General features: G+C 53.1%; 8 protein-coding genes across 8 annotated transcripts; 2 read left to right on the plus strand and 6 right to left on the minus strand.

The window, feature by feature from the left end:
- Window positions 1-23: 23 nt before the first annotated feature.
- On the minus strand, window positions 24-1069 carry J4E85_006843 (uncharacterized protein; the record flags this gene model as incomplete). Its single annotated transcript, XM_051471078.1, has 3 exons — window positions 24-685; window positions 736-951; window positions 1030-1069. The coding sequence occupies 3 exons, from the start codon at window positions 1067-1069 to the stop codon at window positions 24-26; spliced, it is 918 nt and encodes a 305-aa protein (XP_051325288.1).
- A 269-nt stretch (window positions 1070-1338) lies between these two features.
- Window positions 1339-3020, minus strand: J4E85_006844 (uncharacterized protein; the record flags this gene model as incomplete). Its single annotated transcript, XM_051471079.1, has 6 exons — window positions 1339-1461; window positions 1516-2371; window positions 2418-2540; window positions 2589-2651; window positions 2740-2815; window positions 2981-3020. 6 exons carry the CDS (start codon window positions 3018-3020, stop codon window positions 1339-1341), a joined length of 1281 nt encoding a protein of 426 aa, XP_051325289.1.
- Window positions 3021-4449: 1429 nt separating this feature from the next.
- Window positions 4450-5038, plus strand: J4E85_006845 (uncharacterized protein; the record flags this gene model as incomplete). Its single annotated transcript, XM_051471080.1, has 2 exons — window positions 4450-4504; window positions 4608-5038. The coding sequence occupies 2 exons, from the start codon at window positions 4450-4452 to the stop codon at window positions 5036-5038; spliced, it is 486 nt and encodes a 161-aa protein (XP_051325290.1).
- A 529-nt stretch (window positions 5039-5567) lies between these two features.
- Window positions 5568-7659, minus strand: J4E85_006846 (uncharacterized protein; the record flags this gene model as incomplete). Its single annotated transcript, XM_051471081.1, has 2 exons — window positions 5568-6945; window positions 6995-7659. 2 exons carry the CDS (start codon window positions 7657-7659, stop codon window positions 5568-5570), a joined length of 2043 nt encoding a protein of 680 aa, XP_051325291.1.
- A 709-nt stretch (window positions 7660-8368) lies between these two features.
- J4E85_006847 (uncharacterized protein) lies at window positions 8369-10180 on the plus strand (the record flags this gene model as incomplete). The annotated part of the gene is made up of 2 exons (XM_051471082.1): window positions 8369-9859; window positions 9911-10180. The coding sequence occupies 2 exons, from the start codon at window positions 8369-8371 to the stop codon at window positions 10178-10180; spliced, it is 1761 nt and encodes a 586-aa protein (XP_051325292.1).
- Window positions 10181-16014: 5834 nt separating this feature from the next.
- Window positions 16015-16928, minus strand: J4E85_006848 (uncharacterized protein; the record flags this gene model as incomplete). The annotated part of the gene is made up of 3 exons (XM_051471083.1): window positions 16015-16538; window positions 16608-16842; window positions 16899-16928. 3 exons carry the CDS (start codon window positions 16926-16928, stop codon window positions 16015-16017), a joined length of 789 nt encoding a protein of 262 aa, XP_051325293.1.
- A 330-nt stretch (window positions 16929-17258) lies between these two features.
- J4E85_006849 (uncharacterized protein) lies at window positions 17259-18649 on the minus strand (the record flags this gene model as incomplete). Its single annotated transcript, XM_051471084.1, has 2 exons — window positions 17259-18011; window positions 18155-18649. The coding sequence occupies 2 exons, from the start codon at window positions 18647-18649 to the stop codon at window positions 17259-17261; spliced, it is 1248 nt and encodes a 415-aa protein (XP_051325294.1).
- An 821-nt stretch (window positions 18650-19470) lies between these two features.
- Window positions 19471-23046, minus strand: J4E85_006850 (uncharacterized protein; the record flags this gene model as incomplete). The annotated part of the gene is made up of 2 exons (XM_051471085.1): window positions 19471-19850; window positions 20274-23046. 2 exons carry the CDS (start codon window positions 23044-23046, stop codon window positions 19471-19473), a joined length of 3153 nt encoding a protein of 1050 aa, XP_051325295.1.
- Between the last annotated feature and the right edge of the window lie 689 nt (window positions 23047-23735).

Here is a 23735-nt window from a genome sequence, read left to right on the forward strand (position 1 = left end):
TACCCATCGCCTGATGCGTCATTCTACCAGATGCCGGGCAAGATGGCGTACCTCTTGCGCTTATATTTGTCGCCAAACTCCTTGCGATACCTCTTCTCTTTCTTCCAGGCCCAAACACCCATCTGTCCAACAGCCACGATGATGAAAATGACGGTGCTCAAGCTCCAGTTGACGAGGGCCACGCCGATCCAAGCCATTGCCTCGAACATGTAGTTGGGGCATGTGACTAGATCAAAGCCGAGTCCCCTAGGGATACCGCGCTCAGTGCTGCCTGGACGGCGCAAGTTCTTGAGCGTCAGATGTGTGCTGTAGTTGCAGACCTCGCCGATTGCGAATAGGGCAACGCCGAGATATGTCAGGAGCGGATTCGAAGGCTTAGCAGCCGGGCTGTTAGGGCCGTAGCTCCAGTATGCCAAGTTGAAGCCCGAGAGGATCCAGTAGTAGCCGCTGTTCTTGAAGATGTTCATGATGGGCATCGTGGCCGACGAGAAGCGGTGGACGAAGAGGGTCTCGAACTCGCGCTTTGCGAAATGGGCGACGCACATGAGGAAGGTAAGCTTCTGAAGCTGCGAGGGAGGCGCCGAGGTGCCATAGATGAGGGAGCGGCCGAAGTAGATGAGCGGGTGGATGAGGAGGGGTCCGAGGTATTCGACGATGAAGACGGTTCGCCAGGAGATCTGGGGACCTTGCACGCTGTTAGCCATCGCATTCGTCATTAGACGACATGTAGTTTACCAAGATCCTTGACATCCACAGCACTCTTGTTCCTCAGGCCTGTGTCGTGAACCGTGACATCGCGCATATTGTTGATCGGCGAGCCATCGCTGCCCTTGGTAACCCTCAATCGGTGAATTGAGAACCTGGAGGCCTTTGCAATTTCCTCAAAGATTTGAGAGGCGGTCGCATCGGACGGGACGGTGATGGTCTCGGGGAGATTCTTGATCGGGCGGCCTATAGAGGGGTTAGCCAACAGCAATTAGAACGCGCTCAGCCAGGCAAGAGCCAACTCAATGGACAGAGAGAACATACCACGGGGGCGCACGACGAGTGTAAGGGGCGACGCGGACATAATTGCGTGCTACGTCAATCGCCGTGTTGTGCGTGAACTTTTGGTAAGGTGGACGATATTCCGACCGGCAGCCTCGGCGTACGTACAAGCTAGGCTCAAAGGGGCCAGCTACTTCGTCGTTAGGGGAAGCGACCAGACACGGAGTATGTGAGCATCAACTTGCGCATCTAGCTGACTTGTATTGACGCGCATCAGGGGCAGACTATGTAGTGTCCGATTTCGTGCATAGTAGAGTAGCATTTCGACGTGGTTCTCCTAACCTCATTCTTTCATCCAAGCTGTACCACTACCTGCCATGCGACTTCAGGGCCCATGCATGCGACCATCTCGCCAATGATGCCCTTGATCGAACGAGGGTTCTTCAAATCACTGCCCTCCCAAGAGACAAGATCCTACAAGTTATTAGTACCGATTGGCGGCCAGCAACGTATGGACTGATCGCCTACCTGAGCTTCCGCCATTTGCCCACGAACCCGAATGGGCATAGTAGCCAGGTCAAGTTGCTGCTCGATTTCTTCAGCTGTCATGAGCCCTGGCACCTTTAAATCGAACAACGACATGCCGTCGGCAATGGCCTTGCCACCTTCGGCAGCTGTTGGTAGTGGATAGTCGGAGTAGTCATCCTGCTCTGCTGCGGCACTCGTCTCTTCATCACTCTTTTGCTCTTTCCTACGACGTTCCCTAGACATCGAGACATAAGACTTCTTTTCTAGCAGAGCGCGTAACTCACCATCCAGCGGATGCCACTCGTACGTCTCGGGATCTAAAACATGCTGAGTTTTGTAGTCACCCTTGTACTTCATCTTGACGCAGGAGTGGATGTAGTATCCCATGTAGTAGTACTGGTAACCACCCTCGAGCGCCAATGCCGCTTCTCGTAGCGCACTCAATTTCCCAAACTGCCATTGCTCGAAATCGGAATGATAGAGCATATAGACACCGCTAACGCAATGAGGTAGCAGATCAAGGATGCCCATCGCAATGAGTCGTCCATCGAGTCGGTAGCATTGGTGATATGATCCTAGGAGCTGCTCTTTCCCGTCGACAGTTCTAGAGGTCTGCTTCAACGGCGAATCACATAAGAAACGCTTGAAGCCCGACTGAGATATCTCATGAGGTTTCTCTTTGTGTACGTTTTGCTGATAGTCCTTGAACAACTCATACTTCTCGGGCGTGAAAGCTGCTGGTTCGAGTGTCACCTCGAAGCGATGTGCGGGTTCAGGCGGGCGCTTGACATTCTGGAGTTCGGTCTTGTGCACCTCACGACTTAAGTCGAACGTGTTCTTGACAAGAGCTTTCTCCCTGAGAGCTATTAGTCTAGTAGGAAATGCACGGCGTTGTTACGCACTCTTTCGATATTGGGTAAAGCCTAGAAGCCTCTTTCACATAAGCATCGCCTAGCACGTAGTCATTCCAGTGGTTGACTGCCTTCCTCTGATCCTTCGAGGGCTTGAAGGAAGCGACGGGTAGACTAACCTCGGGTAAGCCTCTAGTCGGATGTCTCTGCAATGCTGCTTACCGAATTGTGTAGTGCGGACAGCAGTGTCGCAGCACGTCGGGCTTGTAGAAGATGGTACCAGATCTAGAAGCCGGTATCAGCTGCTATTATGGGCATAGTGCTGCGATGCAAGGTGCTTGCAAACATGCGCCGCGCATGAGTGGGTCGTTACCTTCTCCAGCCGCGGTCCACGAGGATCTGGTAGACCTCAACGGTCAAGCTTTTCGATGAGAAATAGTAGCTTGCTCCTAATCGGGCAAGGTCAGCCAGTGCTCTCGGCGCTCAGCCTCGTTCCGATTTCCCCCGCTCCATGATTATGCGACAGGGCGACCATCGCGATGGCAGCATTGACTATGCGCTGTGATGCAATTCATCTCGCGACGCAGGATCTACACTATACGACGTCTGCCGACGCGTAGACGATGCTTGGCGGCGACGCATCGCTCGAGGCATGGGTGGGATCGGGCAGAATTGCACGCGACGCGGGGGCAGCACGTGAGCGCAGGTAACCTTAACGGAACATCAAATGCAGGCGGGAAAAGCGCCGGCTGCAACATTGACGCCCATTGTTCGTGTGAGAAGGCTTGACCGCTCTGACAGCGGTCTGCAGGCATGGCGATCCATCCATGACTGAGTAGGCATGACTATGAAAATCCACGTACGAGAATTGGCGGTTCTACTGCCATTCGATGCGTCTTTGCAGTACCCGCACGACTCACTACTGTAGCCTGAGAATGACCGTTAGCAACTCTCCATGGCAGGGTCCGGAGATGCCTGTCCGCAGTGCTGGGAGCAGCGAAGACGGGTTGGTGGCCAGCCAGACAGGCACGAGCCGGAACCCAGGGAAATGGTTGGAGCAGACGATACCGAAGGGCGTCACACTGGACTGCATGAGGGCAGCATAAGCGTGGGAGCTGGTGGGGGTAGTGGTCCGAGGCGGAATCGAGCGTCGTCGCGGCGGCGAGCGAGGACAGCCGGAAGGGGAATGAATAGTAGCTCCTTGTCGTCGCCCGCTTGCTGGAGATCAGGGCTCGTCGGACTGATGGTGTCGGTCGAGGCGGTCAGGGGGGCTGCGACGATGTTCTGGCGGAGAAGCGCGGTCGGTCGCGGGGTCAGGACACTCAACAGCACGGCGGAGGTGTTGTATCACAGCGTGCAGGGCGCGCACCACGAACTCTGGCCAGCGTCTACACGGGGGCAATTGCGCGTTTTCTAGTGGGCAATTCATCCCTTAAATGCCTGTACGTCATCCAGCGGCCGGGCAGGCAGGCAGAGAGGCTGCAGGCGGCGCGCTGGTCTCGCGTGCCCCGCCGGCTCTCGCTGCAGCGCCCTGGGCGCGCAGACGGCCAGTGTCTGGCGCGCGCCGGCTCGATCTCTGCCTTGTCTGGCAGGGCGCCGGGGGCTTGATTGCAGTTTTTGTGCAGATATGCGCAGCGGTGCAGAGGGTGGCAGGCACCCCGGACAAAGCTCCTCTTGCAGGCGGGGCTTGGCGACAGGCGTGACGCTTCCGCGAGCCCTTAGTTTCCACGTAAAAAGTCCCTGACCCGAACCACCTACTAAAACATCCATCCACCATGCCGAACTTCTTTGCTGCTCGCAGGCTCCTTCAACATCCTCAGCCCCGTCATCCGCGGGACTGAGCCTTGCTCAGCCCTTTTGCCTACCACATCCGCCCCCTTTACACTTGCTCCCCACCACTGCCCCGTGAAGCCACACGCACACTCGCTGTCGGCTCGGCTTCATTTCAATTCACCGCCTGGCTCGCCTCCCTCTTCCGACCAAGCCCCTCCTTGAGTTCTGTGGCCGTCGCGTCGAGCGAGTCGCATACACGCGGTGCCACTTGATACTGCCCCGTCTCTCGTACAGACACCTCAGCGCCGACATGGCCGCTACCCAGCAGCTGTCGATGCAGTCGCGCACCGGTCGCGTGAACCAACGTAAGTCTGCCCACGAGACCCCACAACGAACCCCAAAAACCTGAACCTGTTCCGCGAATCTCTCCCTACTCACCGCTTTTAACTTTCGGCTGATTGGCGGCAGGCTATGGATCCCAAGGCGAGCGCCTAGTCGCCGGCGTTGTCCCGCTTTCTGCCGACAAGTACTACGTGCTCCTCATCCAGTCCACCAAGCGGAACGGATGGGTGCTCCCCAAAGGCGGCTGGGAGACGGACGAAGCGACTGCCCAAGATGCCGCCAAACGCGAAGCCTGGGAAGAAGCCGGCATAATATGCAAGATCAACTACGACCTCGGCCTCATCCCTGAGAAGCGCAGACCCGACCAGCTCACCTCCCAGGCCCCAAAGGCCTCGTACCATTTCTTCGAAGCGACTGTCGAGAAGCAAGAAGCTCAGTGGCCTGAGCAGCACAAGCGGAATCGGAATTGGTTCAGCTATACCCAAGCGCGACAGGCCTTGGCGGAACGACCCGAGCTGCTCGACGCGCTGGACCGGTGTACCATGCACCGCTCATAGATGGGTGCGGGTGCTTGCAGGTGCGCAAAGTCGCACACGAGCACCCAGAGGAATCCCAGACATGACCTGGGACCTCGCAGGTCTTTGCATCTTATTCTTCTTCTAATACTGCATCAATACGGCATCTCAAAAGCGTCGGGGGAACTATAGACATTGGGCATTGTATTGTCTACTCTACATTTGGCGTTGTGGTCGCTTTTCGAAAGCTAGAATGATGCATTACGGCTCTAGATACCAGAGCGCTGAACCAGTTGGTTCGCAACAATGCAATGCAGCCTTACCAGGCAATCTCCTCTCCATCAATGCGGTGGTGTTCACAGTTGTCGATTCAAAAGCAATATGGTGTCTCTTGACAACTGATTCCGGCCACATTTCGTCCAAGCAACTCTACAAGCGACTCGACACAGTCGTATGCTTACACTTATGTCAAGCGACAATTGTTGGGGCTGGAAACAAAACGTGCCATTCCAGATTGCATTACATTCATCATGTCATATCGCATACTCACTCCACGAAGTCAGCTCTACTATCAATAGGCTGTTCTCCCCGTCTTGACCGTCTTCAACACACCCTCATCCGCCAACTTCTCAATCATGTTGTAAAGCACAAAATCGCATCCCCTCTTTACTACCATGTTGATAGTTACAGGCACCATCTCCTCATGGAACGTAACCTCACTCCGATACGGCACCTGACCAATCGGAATCGTGAAATCCGCACACCCGAATATCGGACATATGCCCGCGCCAGTGATCTTTGCCGTCGGCGGTGTGACAGCTAGGTAAGAAGCATCAGGCGAGTCGTTGAGCTCTCTTTCGCGGTAGGAAGGCAAGCCGCCGGTGCCGATGTCGTAGAGCATCACAGACTCTGAGCATGATTCGGGAGTGCTGTATTGGAGTTCCTTTTCGTACCACTCCACGGCTGTGTTCTTGGTCACGAGTGCTGCGTCGTAGGTGGTTTGGTTGGTTTCTGACTCATCGAATGCGAACCAGCCGAGGCGTCTTGCGGGATCGATTGGCGGGAAGCGGCCGTCGAAGAGTGCAGCCCAAGCGGTTATCAGGGGTTTCCCGACGACTTGCCATGAAGACCATCCGTTGATTGCGCTGGTCGCTTGCCCCATCCTGGTGAAGTTGCTCGCAATGGGGTCAGAGAAATTCTGGACTGTGGCGGTGAAGTTGAACTCCTTGACAGTCATGTTGAAGATTCTGGAGACATTCGCAATGAAGTCTTGTAAGATTGGCTCTGCGGCGGAGTTGTTCAGCGGGAGGTAATCCGTGGGGTAGAGGATGGTCTTGGGGAATGCGTTTGTGTCTGGGACGGAAAGCGGTGATAGACCAGTGATCGACGAGTTCTGATAGAGGCTGGGTGTGTACCAAGACTTGCTGAACTTGATCCATTTGTAAGGGTCGCGAGAGAAGACTCCTGCCGTATCGGTTGCAGCACCCAACGGGATGACACGCTCGAGTGATATCAAGCCCTGACTGGGACGTTGTCCATATACACCAGCCACTGCAGCCGGTCGCCTCATCGAAGAGCCAGTGTCACTTCCAATGGCGTAGTCAAGCCAATCGTACGCAGCAACGGAGCAGCCACCACCAGAAGAAGAAGCTGAGCACGTGAGCCATCCATCACCTCTCGGGTTGAACGGGTAGTGCTCGTCTTGCCATTCCCAAGGGTTAGCACCGGAAGCGAATTGAGCGAGCTTCTGCTTTCCGATAACGACACCTCCGAGATCGAGGATTTGCTGCACTGAAGGCGCTGTGCCGTTGGAAACGGGCGTGATACGAGCCCATGCCTGACTGCCACCGGAAGTTTGCAAGCCCTTGACATCGTATAGATCCTTGATTGCAACGCGCTCTCCAGCCAGGGGTCTGTCGTCTCCCCAATAGTATATGCGTGAAGGAACACTGCAGACTCTGTTAGGTCGTTGTCTTGGGCGAGCAGATTTCTACTCACGGAATCATGGGGTCCCAGAACTTGGGCAGGAAAACACCGAGCGGGTTGTGATTTTCCTGCCCATCATTCGCATCGTAGGCTCCGAACAGGAATGTGCGGTAGGTATCCGGGTAGAGCCGATATACAGTCGCAAAGCTCACAGAGCCGTCCTCGACTGATGCGAGGTATGGCCCAGCTGGAAGGTCGATAGCCGATTCGAGCACCATCTTGCTCATTGAGGCCTCTGCAGTCACCGAGGCGTCTACGAAAAGCATGCTCGTGTTCAAAGACGCAAGATAGTCGCCAGCGGAGGCATCCAGTGTCGACTTGACGCCAGAGGAGAGGTACAGTCCGTCCAGGAAATCGTGGCTGAAGACGTCGTCCCCAGCTAGATATGAAGATACAACGCTTTCTAGTACATCTTTCGTGATAGTCGTCTCGTTTGTCTTGATGACGGTGATGGGGATCGATGTAGCAGAGCCGGCCGGGGTTGCGCAGCCAGCACTCGCCTTGGGATGTTTGGTATTGGCCAGGTAAGAAACATTCCCAAGCTCAAAGACAGCATCACCGTAAGGGTTCTCGAGAACGAAGCTGTAAGGGTTCCTCTTGACAACAGGAGCGGCCAACGCGGAGATAGACGCAAGAGCCGCGGTCAGCAGTCCGGAGAGGAGGAAACGGCCCGCCATGATGAGCGGTCGGTGGAGAGCACACCTGCAGAATCTGCGGCCGCCGTTGCTGCTTTTATATACATCCCGGCGGGATCGTGGTTCAGGCTGGTACGATACCCCAGATAACGAGGCCTACAGAGATGCCTCTTTGGTTCATGGTATGAGTACCACGCTGTTACCGAAGCTACTAGTGACTTGGCGAATGCGGGCTCAGCCCGCATCTCCACAATCGATGCCTAACCGGATGCAAAATGCCGGCCTTTTGCTTATCGCATATCGGATGGTATTCACAGTCATCAGAATGGCATTTGTTATCAATCTCTCCGGTATGTGTTGAGGTGCGCAAGGCTTCGCGCCGGCTGAGACGCGCCGATTGCTATCATCTAGGTACGCCTCCGGGGATAAGGCGACCACGGGAGCGACCAACGATGCAGTTCTCACAGTACCGATCGAATTATTGCGATTGGGTGCAAGTCGCTGATATGGCGCTCCAGTATGCAGTCGATGGCGACTATCGCGAGCTTTGTGGTGTTGGTGCTACTTCCGTGCATGAGTGATGGATGCCCAGGTGTTCCTTGGGGTCCGAACGTGACTTCTCCACAATGACTTCATCGGAAAGCTGTGTCTTTTGTTCCATCCACAATATTGTTGTGCGGACACGAGTGACAGCGCGTCTGAGATACAGCATAACGAACAAACATTACAACCTCTGTGACAGGAAATGACGATGAACGTCACCATCCCGGACCCGCTTACGGTCCTACCTCCGGAGATCGTGCTCCGCATCCTCGACTTCACGCCCGTCTCGGCTCTAGGATCGCTTACTGCCGTGTCGCCCGCCTGGCACCAATTCATCGACGGAACGCATCAAGAAGCCATCTACTCGTCGCCGACAAAGACTTCGCAACCGCACAAGACCTCACAGCCAGCTGGCGGCGCGCGCGACTTCTCGTTCGTCAATGACTACACCAGCTTCTCCAAGCTCTTTGATGGCATCACATCATGGAAAGATCTGTGTAAACGACAAACGCTGCTCGAGCGCAACTGGAACACACGGCAACCTACTACTCGCGAATCCATCTTGCAAGTTGGCAACCATGCAGTATGGCGGTTCAAAGCTGACTTCAAGCGCCGCATCTTCATCTCGACATCTCATGCAGGCGGGTTGTACGTATCCGACATGGATACGGGTCGCATCCTATGGCAGCTGCCTTCAGCTCTAGACACGACTGAAGACCATGCCGTCAGACCGTATGCGCATCTGGAGTATCAAGATGGGATGGCTGCCTTTGATCGCGAAGGAGATGCAGTTGAAATTTGGCGGACAGATCAAGAGGGCACATCAAGAGGAGAGTTTCAACGCTTTGCTGTCCTAGATCACGATTGTCAGACAAGAGGATTCCAGCTCTCGTATTGGACACTTGTCGTGGTCTCAGTAGAGGGCCAGGGCTTTGTATACGACATGAAGCAGAACCCACCAAAACTGACTACGCATCTGGAGATCGAGCAAGACGCGGTCGGTCACCTGGATCAGAACGAGGATGTGGTTGTGTATTCAATGGGAACGCGTGGTTACCATGTCTATGACAAGAAGTCTGGGCAGGCCTTGGGCATCCTACAACCATCGCAATGTACAGAGAAGTACCATGTTGAGCCCTTACCACCCACCGATCCACCATCCTCCAATGCAGCATTGGCTGCTTTGCGTTATGGTCGGCCATCACGACGCATCTTCCCTCCCTCAGCACCTCGCAAAAGCCGCTTGACGCCTATACATCTCGGCAAGGGCCCTCTTCCAAACGCATCTCGCGACCCAAACGAGGAAGACGAGTGGGGTGCCGGTATGCTGGACCGTAGCAGCAACCTCTTTGTAGGCTTCTCGCGTCTGGGTCGTATCTTTGTCTGCACCGATCTCCGCAAGGCATTAGAAGACGGGTCGAAGAACTTAGCAAGTGTTAGTCAGATCCTGGAGTGCGAGTCTGATGGTTCAACTTTCGATTTGGGTGGTTGGCTTTCTGCACGGAACCATCGTATCATGTTCGAGATTCAGAACAGAGTGTATGTCGTTGCGCTCAGAAAGGACAATCGGATCAGTGTTGTAGACGAGGCTGAGGAAGTGGGACCTTCATACTCGTTTCTCACGAGTTCGGCGCCGCAGCTCGCGGTGCCGGTCAGTTTTATGGCTCTGTTCGACGATGCTATCATGACAACATACGCGGTACGTTCGCCGTTCAAATCTGAAGAGTATGCAATGGCTAACAGACAAAAGACACTGGGCCAACGACGGGAAGAAGGAGGAAATGGACGCATCTTCCCGACAAAAGCAATTCGCATCATCAGCCTTGCGCCTAGCCTTGACAATGGCGATAACGCGACCACCGAAGTCGAAGACCCAATACTCGCCAATTTGTCGCAGCATATTGAAAGACCGCAAGACGAATTGTTGCGCTTGTTGTTGATGTTCGATGAGGAGCCGAGCGATGACGATGATGTCACTGGGCTGGAGGATGAGTGGGTTGATGAGGAGGAGACGAATTAAGTCGGCAGATCGCCGCGGCTATTGTGATGACTAGTCTTAGATATGGAGTTCCGTGCTCATTGAGTTCCCTGCAGACTCATCCGGCCATCTTTTTCAATCACGTGCAGGCATTTCAACGGTGAGCGATTCAAAAGGCTAACGGCTCGCAATGGATGACCGGCACAGCAGTACATGTCTTTCTATCGAGAAAGAACACCCTGCTCTCATTCTATTGGCCCTTTTGACTACTTTGCGTGAGCAAGCTAGCGAAGATGCGACCCACCTGTGCAGTCGACGGGGCATGGGTGCAAGGTGCAGCTGGCCAGTCAAGTTGAACCAAGGAGGCGAAGGCTGCGAGGCGCAGTCGTCGCAACATTCAGCCTCCTCACACGAATGCGCTCGTCTCAGGCATCGAATCTGCTGCTGATTGCTGAGTTGACATCTTTACATATAAGGAAGAAAGGATCGGAATAGCTGCAAATGTTCGAGTAGGAACGCAAATCTCAACAACCTATATACCTAGACGGGTATTACATCCTCACGAACGTCTTTATTGCGACCTGGCTGCGTCTATTCTCATACTCGACATCACGACAGCATTACCAGCCCGACCGCTCCCTATCGCTCTTTAGCACATCTGGCCTTCCATTGTCTTTTTGGGTTGCATGAAAGCCGTCTTTGTATGCTTGTGAAGCGCTTGCACACACTATGCCCTTCGTCCAGCTCCTACCCTTTGTTTTCGCATACTTCTGTATGATCGCATTCGCTCGGCCTTTGCCCTCTTTATTTGAACGAGAGCATCTCACAAATTCCCCTATCAAACCACAAAGTCTATCTGTGGAGGCGATCGTCGGTGTAATCGCGATAGCCGTAGCTATATTGGGTATAGCGCTTCCCTTCATCTGGCCTAGCTTGAGGGCAAGGCTGGAATCCCGCCGCCATTCTCGCTCCCGTCCCAGCTCCACTGGTATGTTCTTTCCACGATCACACAGGACACGTCACGATGTTAACGAAGCCTAGCACACTTGCGAGTTCCACTCGTCAACGATTCACGGCAACATGCGATGCCACAAGTTTCGACTGAATCCTCGACAACCGCAGGCGTAGGTGGGGCTGGGATAACTCGACCACAACGTGTGCGATCTGATTACTGCGAACAACAACGCGAGCTGATGCGGCGCGCTTCTACATGCTGAGGGCATTGGTACAGCGAAAATATACATATGCAGTCTGGATATGATCCGTAAGGCCTTTGTTGACGCAGGCAGTTGGCGGGCAAGTGTCGTCCAAAGGGAGTTGTTGTGTAGTCGCGTTCTGCGACTCTTGAGCGTATTTTCGCTGCAGATTACAGTTTTACCTCATCTTCTATCTACGGTTTTGATCCGTTCGATCTGAGTCTTTCTAGGTACTTAGGTATCAATCAAGATCATGTATTAACACTCTTTCATGGCTCTTTTTGGCTGACAAGCCCGTTGACCCCATTCACCAAGAGAGAGCTACAAGGGCGTTTTGACGTTACACACAAAATGCGCATTATGATATCCGAGCTGTAGAGTGAAATCTACAGACAGATTCCTCCCACGATGTCTTTTCCTCTAACTGTGGTGATGCAGTGTGTTGAAACCGACGAGCCGATAGGCTGGGTTTTGAGAGCGACGGATGACGTTTGACCGGCTTTGCAAGGGTGGTAGAAACTCAGCGAGTTTGCTCCGCCACAACCCGCCAAGCGGTGCTGGATATATACAGAGCGTGCAGCTCGTGAATTTTGACAAGACGGCAGAACTCCTCAGATTGGCACTCGCGGCGCAAACGTCTATTTACACTTGCTGAAATCGATTAGCTACCTTTTATTGGTCTTGCATCTGTGCTTCAGAATGTATTCATACCACATCCCATTACTGCTGGGCACGCACATTATCTTCTCTACCCGCGCAGCCGCCATACCATACGCTGCACAGCGAGACCCCACTGCGGGGGTAGCTGTCCAATCACATACCCTGTCGACTGAAGCACTGCTAACGCTTATCGGCGTTTGCGTAGCTGTTCTCGGACTCGGACTCACTCTAGTGCTATCGTGGCCTAGCTTGAAGATCACATGGGGGCGGTGCACATCCAAACGTTCTCATCCTCCTTCCCTTTCAACAGGTACCTCCGCACATCGACGTTGGCATCGACCTGCGGCCACTAATTATACATAGCGGATTCTGCGTTTCCCCTCGTCCAAAGACATGGAAACCTTGCTGCCCTTGCCTACTCAGACGGACCCTGGACCCGCAACTTGACCGGCGACGAGATTCCGCAACCACAACGCGTCCAGTCATGCTACACCGAGCAACAACGCGCACTGATGCGACGCACACGCACTATGTGAAGGCTCACATATTGTTCGAAGGCTGGACCGACAGTCGGCAACTGGTGGGCTCGATGGTTGATTCGAAGTCCCTCCAAGAGATCTCGGAAGGCTTAGAAGTAAGATAACTGGTTGTTAGAGAGCGTCGTCATTGGGGTTGGTTACACGGTTATCTAGAAGAGATGTTTACAATGCCTGTGAGCGCCATTCTCTTCTCTTGTACAAGATACTCTGCTTTCCATTGTTTTATATACCTATGTTACGAATTTACCATGTCGGCGCGAACCATGTAGACCATAATTCTGTCATGTATCTCTATTAGAATATCTTCATATCTATTCATATCTAAACTTTCTTCCAGCTTGTGTATTGTTATAATATCGTCGCAACGCGGTTGTTGAGGTCGTGGCGGAATAGGGCTAGGGAAGTGCAAAAAGAACAACAAGTGTTACACACTTTCCGCGAACGAGACACAGTAGAAATACGCAAAGGGAAGAAGGAAACCAATATCGCTTACTTAAGCTGCTGCTCTTAGGTATCTAAACAAAAAAAGAATGGCGGTGGCAGCTGCAAAAAAAGGCAAAAAACAAGACAAGGTAACTACGAACCAATCTAAACCGAACTTTGCCCAAGAGGGAGGAACCCTCAAGATGCAAAGCAGATTCGAACCGGCGCACTTCCTAAACGAGGACGGACTGGGACAACGGACGGGACAAATGTTGTATAGGCAGGTCGGAGACCACTATACCGAGTCTTGTAGGAGATATCTCACATAATAGACTTTATATAGATGGTTTGAATTCCAATATGTCAATATTTTGGCTGTTCGGATCGCGATATACAGTGTGTGGGTGGGCAGTGAAGCCAGTGAAGGCGGGAGTGAGTGGGCGGTGCGGGGGCGGGTTCAGTGAAGAGCTGTGTGAGTGAGTGCAAGCACGCAACTGAGAGTCAGCGCGGCCTTTCCCCATCTGATGTTATCGGAGATAGTGAGATAAACTGCGGCGAACGGGTTGTCAAACTACCTTTTCTAGGAGCCTACTTAGGTACGTGTATTACCCGATTTCACGGTCTCTGGTAGACACCCAAGACTACAGGGCCTGTACAGACGCCGTCGAAACAACCTGCACAAGTCTAGCCCCAGACGCACCAGCATTTGCAAATGGGAAGTCGAGACCTTCGCGAGTTATTAAGTAAACATTATCACGATCGAAACGCCCGCGAACTGATCGCAGCAGACGTCACCTTCGATCCTTCCGCAAGATTTTGACACTTTTGACCCAGTATATCAATTTCTGTTAACGCGTTACGAGGGTTTGCAGCTGCCTGCGCGTTCTTTCCATCTCGAGAGAGCTTGAGGTCCTGTCTCTAGGTACCATTCGTGATAATGGTGGACGGCCCGGTCGGCAACCAAGTAGCAAGTGAGATGAGTGCATTCAGGAACGTCGTCGGGGTAAAAGCGACGTAAAAAAGATCGGAGCCGTGTAAATGTGTTCCAATGATGCCTGCGGCGCCCGCAGTTGTTAAGACTATATTCGGGTCTATGATGACTACTGACGCAACGACACAACGAACAGCCAGTTCAAAGAAGTGGCCGAGAGAGATATCTGATATGGTCATGCTTGGTAGATCATGAAAGAGCGCCTAGGACACGGTATTCCCACGATTATCACTAGACGCTTCGTTTGCGCGTCTTGAGATGACATCGAGATTGCATTTAGGCTTGAGAGTCCAAAAGCGAGTGTGATTCTAGTGACGCAAACAACATCCAGGGGACAGTATGGTAAAGCCTCCTACTAAGCCTCCTGAATGACAACGGGAGGGACTACCTAGGTACTTCAGACGCGATGAACGTAGGCAGAGCCGGCGAATGACGTCATCAAAGCTAGTGCGAAACCACGCGCAACGCAAGAAATCACTACAGATGCTGAGCATTAGTACCGCTTCGAATACAATGCGGTAAAGGGTAGTGTACATGCTGTGATGCGCAACGTTTATGGGCTGGCGGGCTGCCGGTTCAATGATGTACGTAGATAGCGGCACGAGCCGGTACAATAGGCGACGCGCTTTGCCAGTGACTAGTGCAACAACTCTTCAGTGCACGAACAAAATGCGATGTTCGTAGAATTGTAAAATGACGAGTCTGTGACGGTATAGTTGGGCATGATTCAAAAGTTGGTCAAGGCTGTTTCAGATAGCGTGATGTCATTGAAGTTGCTGATAGCGTTCTTTTTATTTGCTGTTCACTTTGCCGTCCCAACAGTTACACGAAGTCGATCTCCGCCTCAGTAACAACATGCCTGAAGCAACAAGACGTTCAGAGCGTCTCACCAATGGCGATGATGGAGTGGCAACCTCGATACGCGACGTGCCTGTCACCGAGCAGCGAGAACCATATATCAATACAAAAGGCTCTAAACTCCAACATGCGGGTACGTGTTCGCGTATAGAACGTTTTCTAACCAAAATGCTAACATAGGCAGGTACTGCTCGTGCGAATCTCGCGTCATCAACAGAATCTCCCCAAGGCACCAAAGTTTGGGCAGAGCAGCATTCCCACCAGACTGTCCTACAGCAACATTGCGACTTCTTTGATCGCGACCACGATGGAACCCTCTGGCCACAAGACACATTCGTAGGCTTCTATCGTCTCGGATTCGGTGTCATTCTATCTATAGTCGCGGTGTTCGTGATTCATGCGAACTTCTCATACCCTACATGCGAGGGCTGGCTGCCTGACCCGTTCTTTCGTAAGCGTTCCAAGTCACGAACTGCACTCGAGACAAACTCTGACTGGTTGCGCTGCTCTTCTAGGTCTTTTCCTCAAGAATGTGCATAGAGATAAGCATGGCAGTGATACTGGGACATACGACCACGAAGGGCGCTTTCTGCCACAGAAGTTCGAGGACATATTCGCCAAGTATGCTGAGGGGAGGGATTACCTAACGATCTGGGACGTGAAAAATGTGCTTCAAGGGCAACGGTGCATTGCTGATCCGATTGGATGGGGTGGTGCATTCTTTGAATGTAGGCCGTTTTGCCAGTGTGCTTTGTAGGAACAATGCTGACGAACTCAGGGATTGCCACGTACATAATGCTTTGGCCTGAAGATGGCCGAATGATGAAAGAAGATATCCGTGGCATTTACGACGGTAGTATATTCTACACTCTTGCTGCGAGACGAGAGAAAGGCTTGTGAATGAGGCTGAGGCATTTCGCTGAACATAAGCCCCTGGCCTCTTGATCGATTGTTGGCGCGGAGGATACGTACTGATTGTTAGCAATGTAGAAGATAGACAGAGACCGATGTAGTAGATGTAGTAGATCAAGTGCGAAGAGAAGTCTGCAGCGCGAAGAAATGTCGTCTTGATCTAGAGCGCACCGAGTGCTATTGTATCAGCTGTGAGGCTTGTCAGTAGTACGCTTCAACATGATGACCGTGTCCTGCGCCAAATGTCCATTGTATTTCGCAAAGTCTTCATCGCGTACACGTATATGAGAAGTGTTTTTACAACTTCGCGCCGACGACACTACCGCCGTCCAGCGCGATAGTAGCACCATTGACATATGATCCGGCTCGGCTCGATAGCCAGATACATGTACCTGCAACATCCTCCGGGCTGCCGATGCGTCCCAATGGTATCCCGCTCTCAATGACGTCCTTGAACTTCTCTAATGTAGCCTTCATCATCTTACTTTGGAAGGGACCGCACGCAATCGTGTTGCTCGTAATGCCGCGCTTGCCGAGGTGGCTTGCTAGCACTCTGCTCATGTGGTGGAGACCGGCTTTAGAGGCGGAGTAGGCAAATGTCTCGAGGGCAGGGACGCGCAGACCGTCGACACTACCGATGTTGATGATGCGAGCGGGCGATGTAGGGGTCGAGGCGGCTTCGAGGAGGGGCGTGACGGCTTGGGTGAGTTGGAAGACGCGCTTTAGGTTGAGGTTGAGGACGCGGTCCCATGCGGCGGAGGGATAGTTATCGTAGGACTCGCCCCAGTTGCTTCCGCTGTTGTTGACGATGACATCAAGCTCTGTACACTGTTAGCGACTGCTCATGGTTTCGCGACAGTGGAGTAGATGACAGTCCATGGGTGACTTACTGCCTGCCCTCTTCTTCAGCTCGTCGGCTATGTTCTTCGCCGCATCTTCCTTGTATAGATCGGCGGCGATAAAGTCGGCCTTGCCCTTCCCGAGCGCGTTCAGTTCCTTGCACGCTTGCTCACAAGCCTTCGCATCACGCGAGGAGATGTACACCGTAGCGCCATTCTGGATGAAACCCTCGCTGATCATGCGGCCAATGCCTTTGGCGCCGCCTGTAACGAGGACGATTTTGCCCTGAATGAGAGTAAGTTGGGAGATCTTAGGTGTGAGTGGACGAATTATGTGCGTACCTTGACATCAAAGAGTGAACTGTTATCCATTTTGATGATTGGTATAGGTTGGATAAGGAGTGAAAGCGTCGTAAGGAGAATTATGGATAGCCATCGCGACACACGGGTAGATGTTCGTCATCGGAACTTGCCCCGGACGTTGGAAGCTGGGGGTGAGCCGAGGCTCGGTGCATTGTTTTTCCGTACCGCTCTATGAATTCCAGGCCTCACATCGACAAAACATCACCAAGCCTGATCATCTTCAACACATTTTCAGTTTCTATCGGTATCTACATCTAGTCCGCTGATCGACCTCAGCGTATGCTCAGACTCCAGACATGTCTTCAGGGAGTACTCGTATGCGACAGGCTCATGTATGACCTAGGTCAACTTCGTGTTGATCATGGTTGTCATCGTCGCGAGACTGTCACCCAACTCATCAATTTCATCATCCCGAATCCTCAAGATGCGATCGAAAATCTGGTCCCTGGTGATGTAGAATGTGCTCTCGTTAACCACGGGACGATGTTTCGCGTGTACCGTCCTGGGATGAGGAAGTGATGCATCGACAGGTCGCATGAGTGGCATGACGATACCATGCACATCATCCCATCCCACACGCGAGAGACTAGGATGGTACTCTTTGGGGAAGGGATCGAAGCCATCTTCTTCCTCCTCTTCATCATCTTCTTCCATCTCGTCGACGTTCTCAAGGGCTGCAGCAGTGAGCTCCACCTGCTTCTGCGCTTCCGCCACCTCCCTATCCGCCTCAGCCAACTCCAGATCAGACTGGTTGACCTCGTTGTCGAAGTCGATCGCCTCTTGCTCCTCGCGCGCATATTTCTCTCGTCCGATAACCCACTGGAAGGCCAGCGTAGGACCATACCGCTCAAACGTCTCTTCGTCAAGGGTTTCGTCCCGTAGCGCCTTGACAAGGTCGTCGTGCTTGGGCAGGTCTTTCGTCTCAAGCTGCTTGTACAGATGTTTGATGCGGGCGATCATCTTGACCTGGTCGCGCTTGCCGAAGTAGTATAAGTCGAAAGGGCCGTTCTTCCAGAACTTGATGAAAGCCTCGCGTTGGGCGAAGATGTTGTCGGAGATGTCGTGCTGAAAGACCAGTGACTCTATCCAGGCCTAGTTCTTGTCAGCTGGAAGTCAAGGTCATGGGATAGCCAAAAGTGCCTCAGGGACTTTTTAAGTGATGCAGGAAAGCCAATAAAGGATTGAAGGTGTACAGGCCATCACATAAGGAGGATATCTGAGGATTTTGAACTTACCTTGATGAACTTGATGATGAAAGGCCCACACGCAGGCTTGCAATACCGCTCATCGAATCCAGTTGCCCAAAGGAAGGACATGATGATGACGTTCCAGCGGATCTGGTAACAATGCATAGTGAATGCATGAGTACTATCCACACCGTAGAACCAGATGGTCCGACTGATGTCGAGAGGCTGCGTCTTCTGTGCGACAAAGTTGTCGCTGGCGATGCTGTTGTACATGTAGAAGTAGAAGTCAAGTTGGATATCTTGAGGAACGACAGGTACAAGGCTACGCTCAGGGTGAAAGTAGATGTCGAAGAGACGGGGCAGGGGTACGGAGGGCTTGAGAATCTTGAAGGTTTTGATCTCGTAGTTGTGCTCAGCGTCGCGATGCTTGGCGGCAACACCGACGACGTCCCTTTCCCCTCCGGACTGGTGGTCATCGGGTACATCCACAGTGACCTCGGGGACATCGCCCATGCTGATGTCGTTGTCGTTTAGGTCGTCCATGATGTCGTCGATGGCGTGTATACGGGTGTCAATAGACGGACGTGGGTGTCGAGAGAAACAACAAGAAAGCGGGGATATCAGTTGTCAAAACAACAAAAAGGTCCGTGGGCGCACATCCGTAAGCGACGGAAAAACTAGATCTGCGGTCAGCCGACAAGTTCTTCCGCCGATCCTGTTGTAGTGAAAGGAGAGGGTGGCGAGTTGCGTACCTGCGACCCCTGTCTGCTCTGCAAACGGGTGTCGGCGACATCGCTAGCGATATCGATGCAGCGCTTTTTTCGAGGGGGGACTGTAAGATGATGTAGGATATATATGTAGGTGTCAGTATGGAAATGCAGGTCACTGGTCTATATACATTCCGCGGGAGACATTGAATGAGCAGTGAGTGTTTGCGATACCAACAGACTGTGTTTGCTCAAAAGAGGAGCTTGCATCAAATGATAATACCGCGGTTTATCGATCTGATCAGCTTCGTCTCCTGTTTGTTGCTCAAACGAATGTCGGTGACATGACGACATGCGTTAAGGAAGAGCGCATTACGGAAACTAGAGATGGACGTACCTGAGTAAGATGCATAAGCAGATGACAGTAACGAAGTCAAGATGATTGACTAAGACCGTGTCGTGTACGTCCCAGAAGAAGAGATACAGCACCCAAGACATGATAAAGTCCGCGCAGGGAAACAGTTAGGAGGATAGATAAATCGTAGACATACCAACGTCGAACATCCAGACATCTGAGCTTGGACACCCATACTACTTCTCGACCACTTTCCATTCCCTGTATGATATGCAATCGGGCTCATCTTCATTCTGCTCACCCTACTCCTCATTCTGTTCATCCACCTCCCAGTCGGACCAATTACGCTCGTCGTCAGTATCAAGAAGTGACACACGCAGGCTGTTCAGTTTCCTCCTAGCGGTTCGCAACTCCGCCTCCAAGTCATCCACGTCCCGCTTCTCGAACATCAACCGCTCTCTGTAGGCCTTCGCATTCTTCTTTTCAGCAGCCAAGTCTTCCTTCAAAGCATCTTGACATTCTACCAGCGAAGAAATCCTGCTATCCCTTTCCTTGACTTCCCATCTGAGTCTCGCGTTCTCCTTGGTCAACTTGCGTATGCGGTATTGATCCCGCGTAAGGACGGGTTGGGCGACGGTTTTCTGACGCTCGCCGGGTGTTGGCATCTCTTCTTTTTGGGGCGCTCTGGGTTGTAGGTTAGTGGAATTGCGGTAAAGCGCTTGAACAGAGTGTGCAAGTTTACTTGGTTTGTACCCGATCGCCAGAGTTGTAGCTTTGAGAGGGCTGTGACGAGGACCCAGGGTGTGGTATCATAGAAGAATTCATCTCCGAGATATCCTCGCTACGCATTCTAGCGGCTTCAATGTCGAGGGAATAAATCTCAGAGAAATTCATTTTTCATGTAAGGCAGTTTGGAATGGGGATGTGGTTTTGCAAAGTCGTGGGAGTTAACTCAAAGCCAGTTTTCACATCCACACTCGGTACCAAAGATAAGGTAATTATCGTACCAACAAAGCGGTAGTAGCAGTAATAGTAATAACCATGTTCTCATTGACTCTACATATCCCATTCCAATCATAACCTCATCATTCGTAAGTATACCAACTCTTTTTTAGCTCCCTCATCGCATCCTCAGCTTCCTTCCACTTCCTAGTCCCCTTTTCCGCGTCGCCCATCCACGTCATGATGCGTACTCTGTTTTTCATATACTTGGACTCTGCCCTCTTTCTCTCTTTCGCTGTGTCCTTCAGGTAAGAAAAGTCGTCGTATCTGACAGCTTCCTTCCAGACGTCGCGCATCCTTGGACTCCACAGACAGCAGCTGGACCCGACATCAGGATCTTCACCAGGGACTAGCTGGATCGACTTGTTGAACATGTGCGGTATGGACGATGACGTGGATCTGGATTGTGTGGCGGGCCAGATGAGCTCGTCGTAGCATTGCTCACAGACTGTGAACTCTGGCAGCGAAGGGATGAAGTGCCATGGTTTGCGGAACAAGATCTTGTACCTTTGGCACTCGCCTTTGTAGGAATTCTCGCGGAGCAATAGGACGAAGCGGCTCAGATCAGGGAGTTGACCGGACAACTCAGCCTCGACATCTAGCTCGACGAGCAGATCCAAATACTTTGGGAAGCGGGTTGAGCTCGTACGCAAGCTGCATACGTGCCTGTCGTCCTTCGGCATCTTAGCGAAGCAACCACGAAGAGAAGGCAGCAAGGCCTCAAGCATCCTCCTATCGCTCGAGCATATAGCAAAGTTGGCTACACGGGTACCGTCGCGTGGGTTTGTAATGCCGTACCAGCTAATGCGGTCTTCTGCACCAGCCTCACGATCTCCAGGACACGGTTTGGCTACTGTGTCCATGACACCTGCAATTGCGTTGATCAGATCGAGCGATTTGCGACCTCGCTGAAGCGTCAACAGCCACGCAAGACGTGCCCATGGGCTGCTGAAATCACAGCTCCGCTCCAACGAATAGTCGTTCAGCCATACCTGTTTGAAGTCCACGTCGAAGGGTGTACCGGCGAAGACACCCTCGTAACAACTAGGGCAAATGTTGAAGTTCTTGTTGTCTTGGAGCGCGTACCAATCATCGTAAGGCCCAGATTTGTAAGGTCTTGGGCAGTCTGGAAGTTTTCTGTCCATTGAAGCAGTCCTTCGAGATGACCTGTCACGGCGGCCATCGTGAGAGCGGAAACTACCCGACCTGGACCTCCTTGGTCGTGAAGGCTCCTCCAATGTCTCTGTGTCTTGCCTCCTAGCCCGGGAAGGTAGATCTCGCGTGTACGGCGAGCTAGGAATTGCCGGCGACGTCGCTCTCGGGATGTCAACGTAGCTTTGCCTCGGTGAGCAGACGGTGGAATGATCGAATTGATAGTGCTCTTCGGGTGGCATAAAGACGTCAATGAGCTGGTCGTCGATGGGATATGGCAAAGAGTCGCCTGTGGATTGCCTCGCGGGAGATGGACTGTGCACATCGATGCGAGGCCTCGGGAGTGGCATGGTGTCATGTCGGCCATATCGAGAGGGTTGTCTTGACCTGTCGTCGGAAGGTGCTGGAGGATAGGTGGAGTGCCAATCTGACTCGGATACGGGTCCGCGACCGCGGCCGGGCGAAGAAGGTTGGAACGAAGAAGCGAGCGGAGAGGTTGGCCGAGGGCCACCGCGGGACGATGGTCGAGAGCCTGGAGGGGAGTCTCGCAGTCGGGTAGGCAGCTGAGGCGAGGGCGCTCGATACGATGGCGAGCTTGGTCTGGACAGCGGGCGTGAGCTGTTAGCATAGACAGTATCTACGGGCACAGGCCTCGATCGCCGCGTGCTGTGCACCGAAGACGAAGACGACCGCGGCGACTCAGCATTGGGGTACTCCTTGTACGAGCCTGACGAATCACCCTTACGTATCGTCGGCAGAGGACGCTGCCCGGAGTCGTGTCGACGCGGCTCGGGCCTCTCCTGTGTATCGCGCAGGTTTGTCCTCAGGTCCTCCCTTTGCAGGTCGCTCTTCACGAAGCTGTACCGCGCGGGCTTTCGTTCGGTTCGCAGGTGGGTCGTGCTGTGCGCTTCGGAGTCAGAGTCAGAGTCGAACACGTATTCTTTCTTTGACGCCGGCGACGTGTAGGAATTGTGTCGGCTTTCAGTTGGCATCGGTCTCGACGGTCTGCTCGCATCTGGCCTGGGATGGCTGCTGTTCGAAGGCGTGATTGGTTCTGGCGAGCGCATGTAGTCTGCAGGCGAGGGCGCGGTAGACTCCTTCTGGGGCTTCGAGTAGCCATAGGGCGCCCTCACGCGCTCAGTAAAGACGGGAGGGTCTGGGACGTCGGTGTTGATGTGCGACATGCCCCCACGGTCAGCAAAGCTGCGCCGGCGCCGGTCCCGAAGCGTGCTGCCATCGTCATCGGTGCTCGATTCGGAAACAAGCACATAGCGGCGGTCGTGTTGTGCGACGCTCGGCTGCTCAATCTCGTCGAGCAGGGAGTCTTGGTCGACGGTGCCCCGCGTGTTGCTCGGCGGCTCACCCTCGGCCTGCCCTGACGACCCCACGGAGGACGGCGCCTCTTTTGCTAGCGCCTCCCTCTCGTCCTCGACGCTCGGTGACGGCGGCCATGTCTGCTCCTGCCTGTGCGACCTGTACGAATGCGGCGCGGGTCGTCGAGGTGGCAGGGGTGGAGAAGTGCGGGGCTCATAGGTGTAGGTGTTGTAGGACGGAGTGTAGGACGATGTGTATGGATTGCTCTGGCGCATGTCTGCCAGCTGCTCGCGCGCCTCAGCTAGAGTCTTATCGCTCCTCGCATAGCCGTAGGGGTCCGTCTCTCTTGATGTATAGTGCGAGTCATGGCGCGGGCGGTGGTGGTACCGGCTGTCGTATTCGTAAGACATGTATGGGCGTACGTGAGCGATGGTCAGGCGAGCAGTGAGAGACTAGGCAGTGGCTTTGGCGAGCATGCAGCTTGGGCAACTAGCTAGGGCGGCCTCAAGAGTAACAAGACGAAGATAGCGGAGAGGGCAGGTTTACATAGCGCGGCAACAACGGCCATGTTGGATGTACAAAGATGCTAGGTGACGCATGTAGCCGTCTGTGAATTGCGGGTCGCGGCTTCCTCGCGCCTTCGCCCTGCACTGTCCCCACCGCCGGTAAAGCCCTATTTGCTCGCTTCCCGTCCTCTGTTCAACGCCCACCGCCTGTTCGCACATCTTCGCCTTGCTGAGATATCTGGGTTATTCCTTGCAAGTATCGTCACGACACAGTCATCTTCATCGCATTTGCTCGTGTGAACATGCGAGTGTTGTACCTGTATTATCGAAGTGTCGTATCAAGCATCATAGTTCCCTCTAGCATCTTCTAAACCCTTGTCTGAGCGAAAAATAGCAGCATTCGCCATGATGCTACTGCACAGTTGCACTATGACTTCATGGTACCTGGCCGATTCTTTTCTTGTATAGATCCAATAGTTATATGCCATATTATGGCCATGGTTTGTGGTGCATCGACTGTAGATCTGCAGATTTGGGAAGCCGCTACCTGCCCACATGCAAATATAGAACACGACCCTTCAATAACATCATAC

Source organism: Alternaria conjuncta, assembly GCF_024043145.1.
Source record: "Alternaria conjuncta strain BMP 0040 chromosome Unknown scaffold_9, whole genome shotgun sequence".
Taxonomy (NCBI): Eukaryota; Fungi; Ascomycota; class Dothideomycetes; order Pleosporales; family Pleosporaceae; genus Alternaria; species Alternaria conjuncta.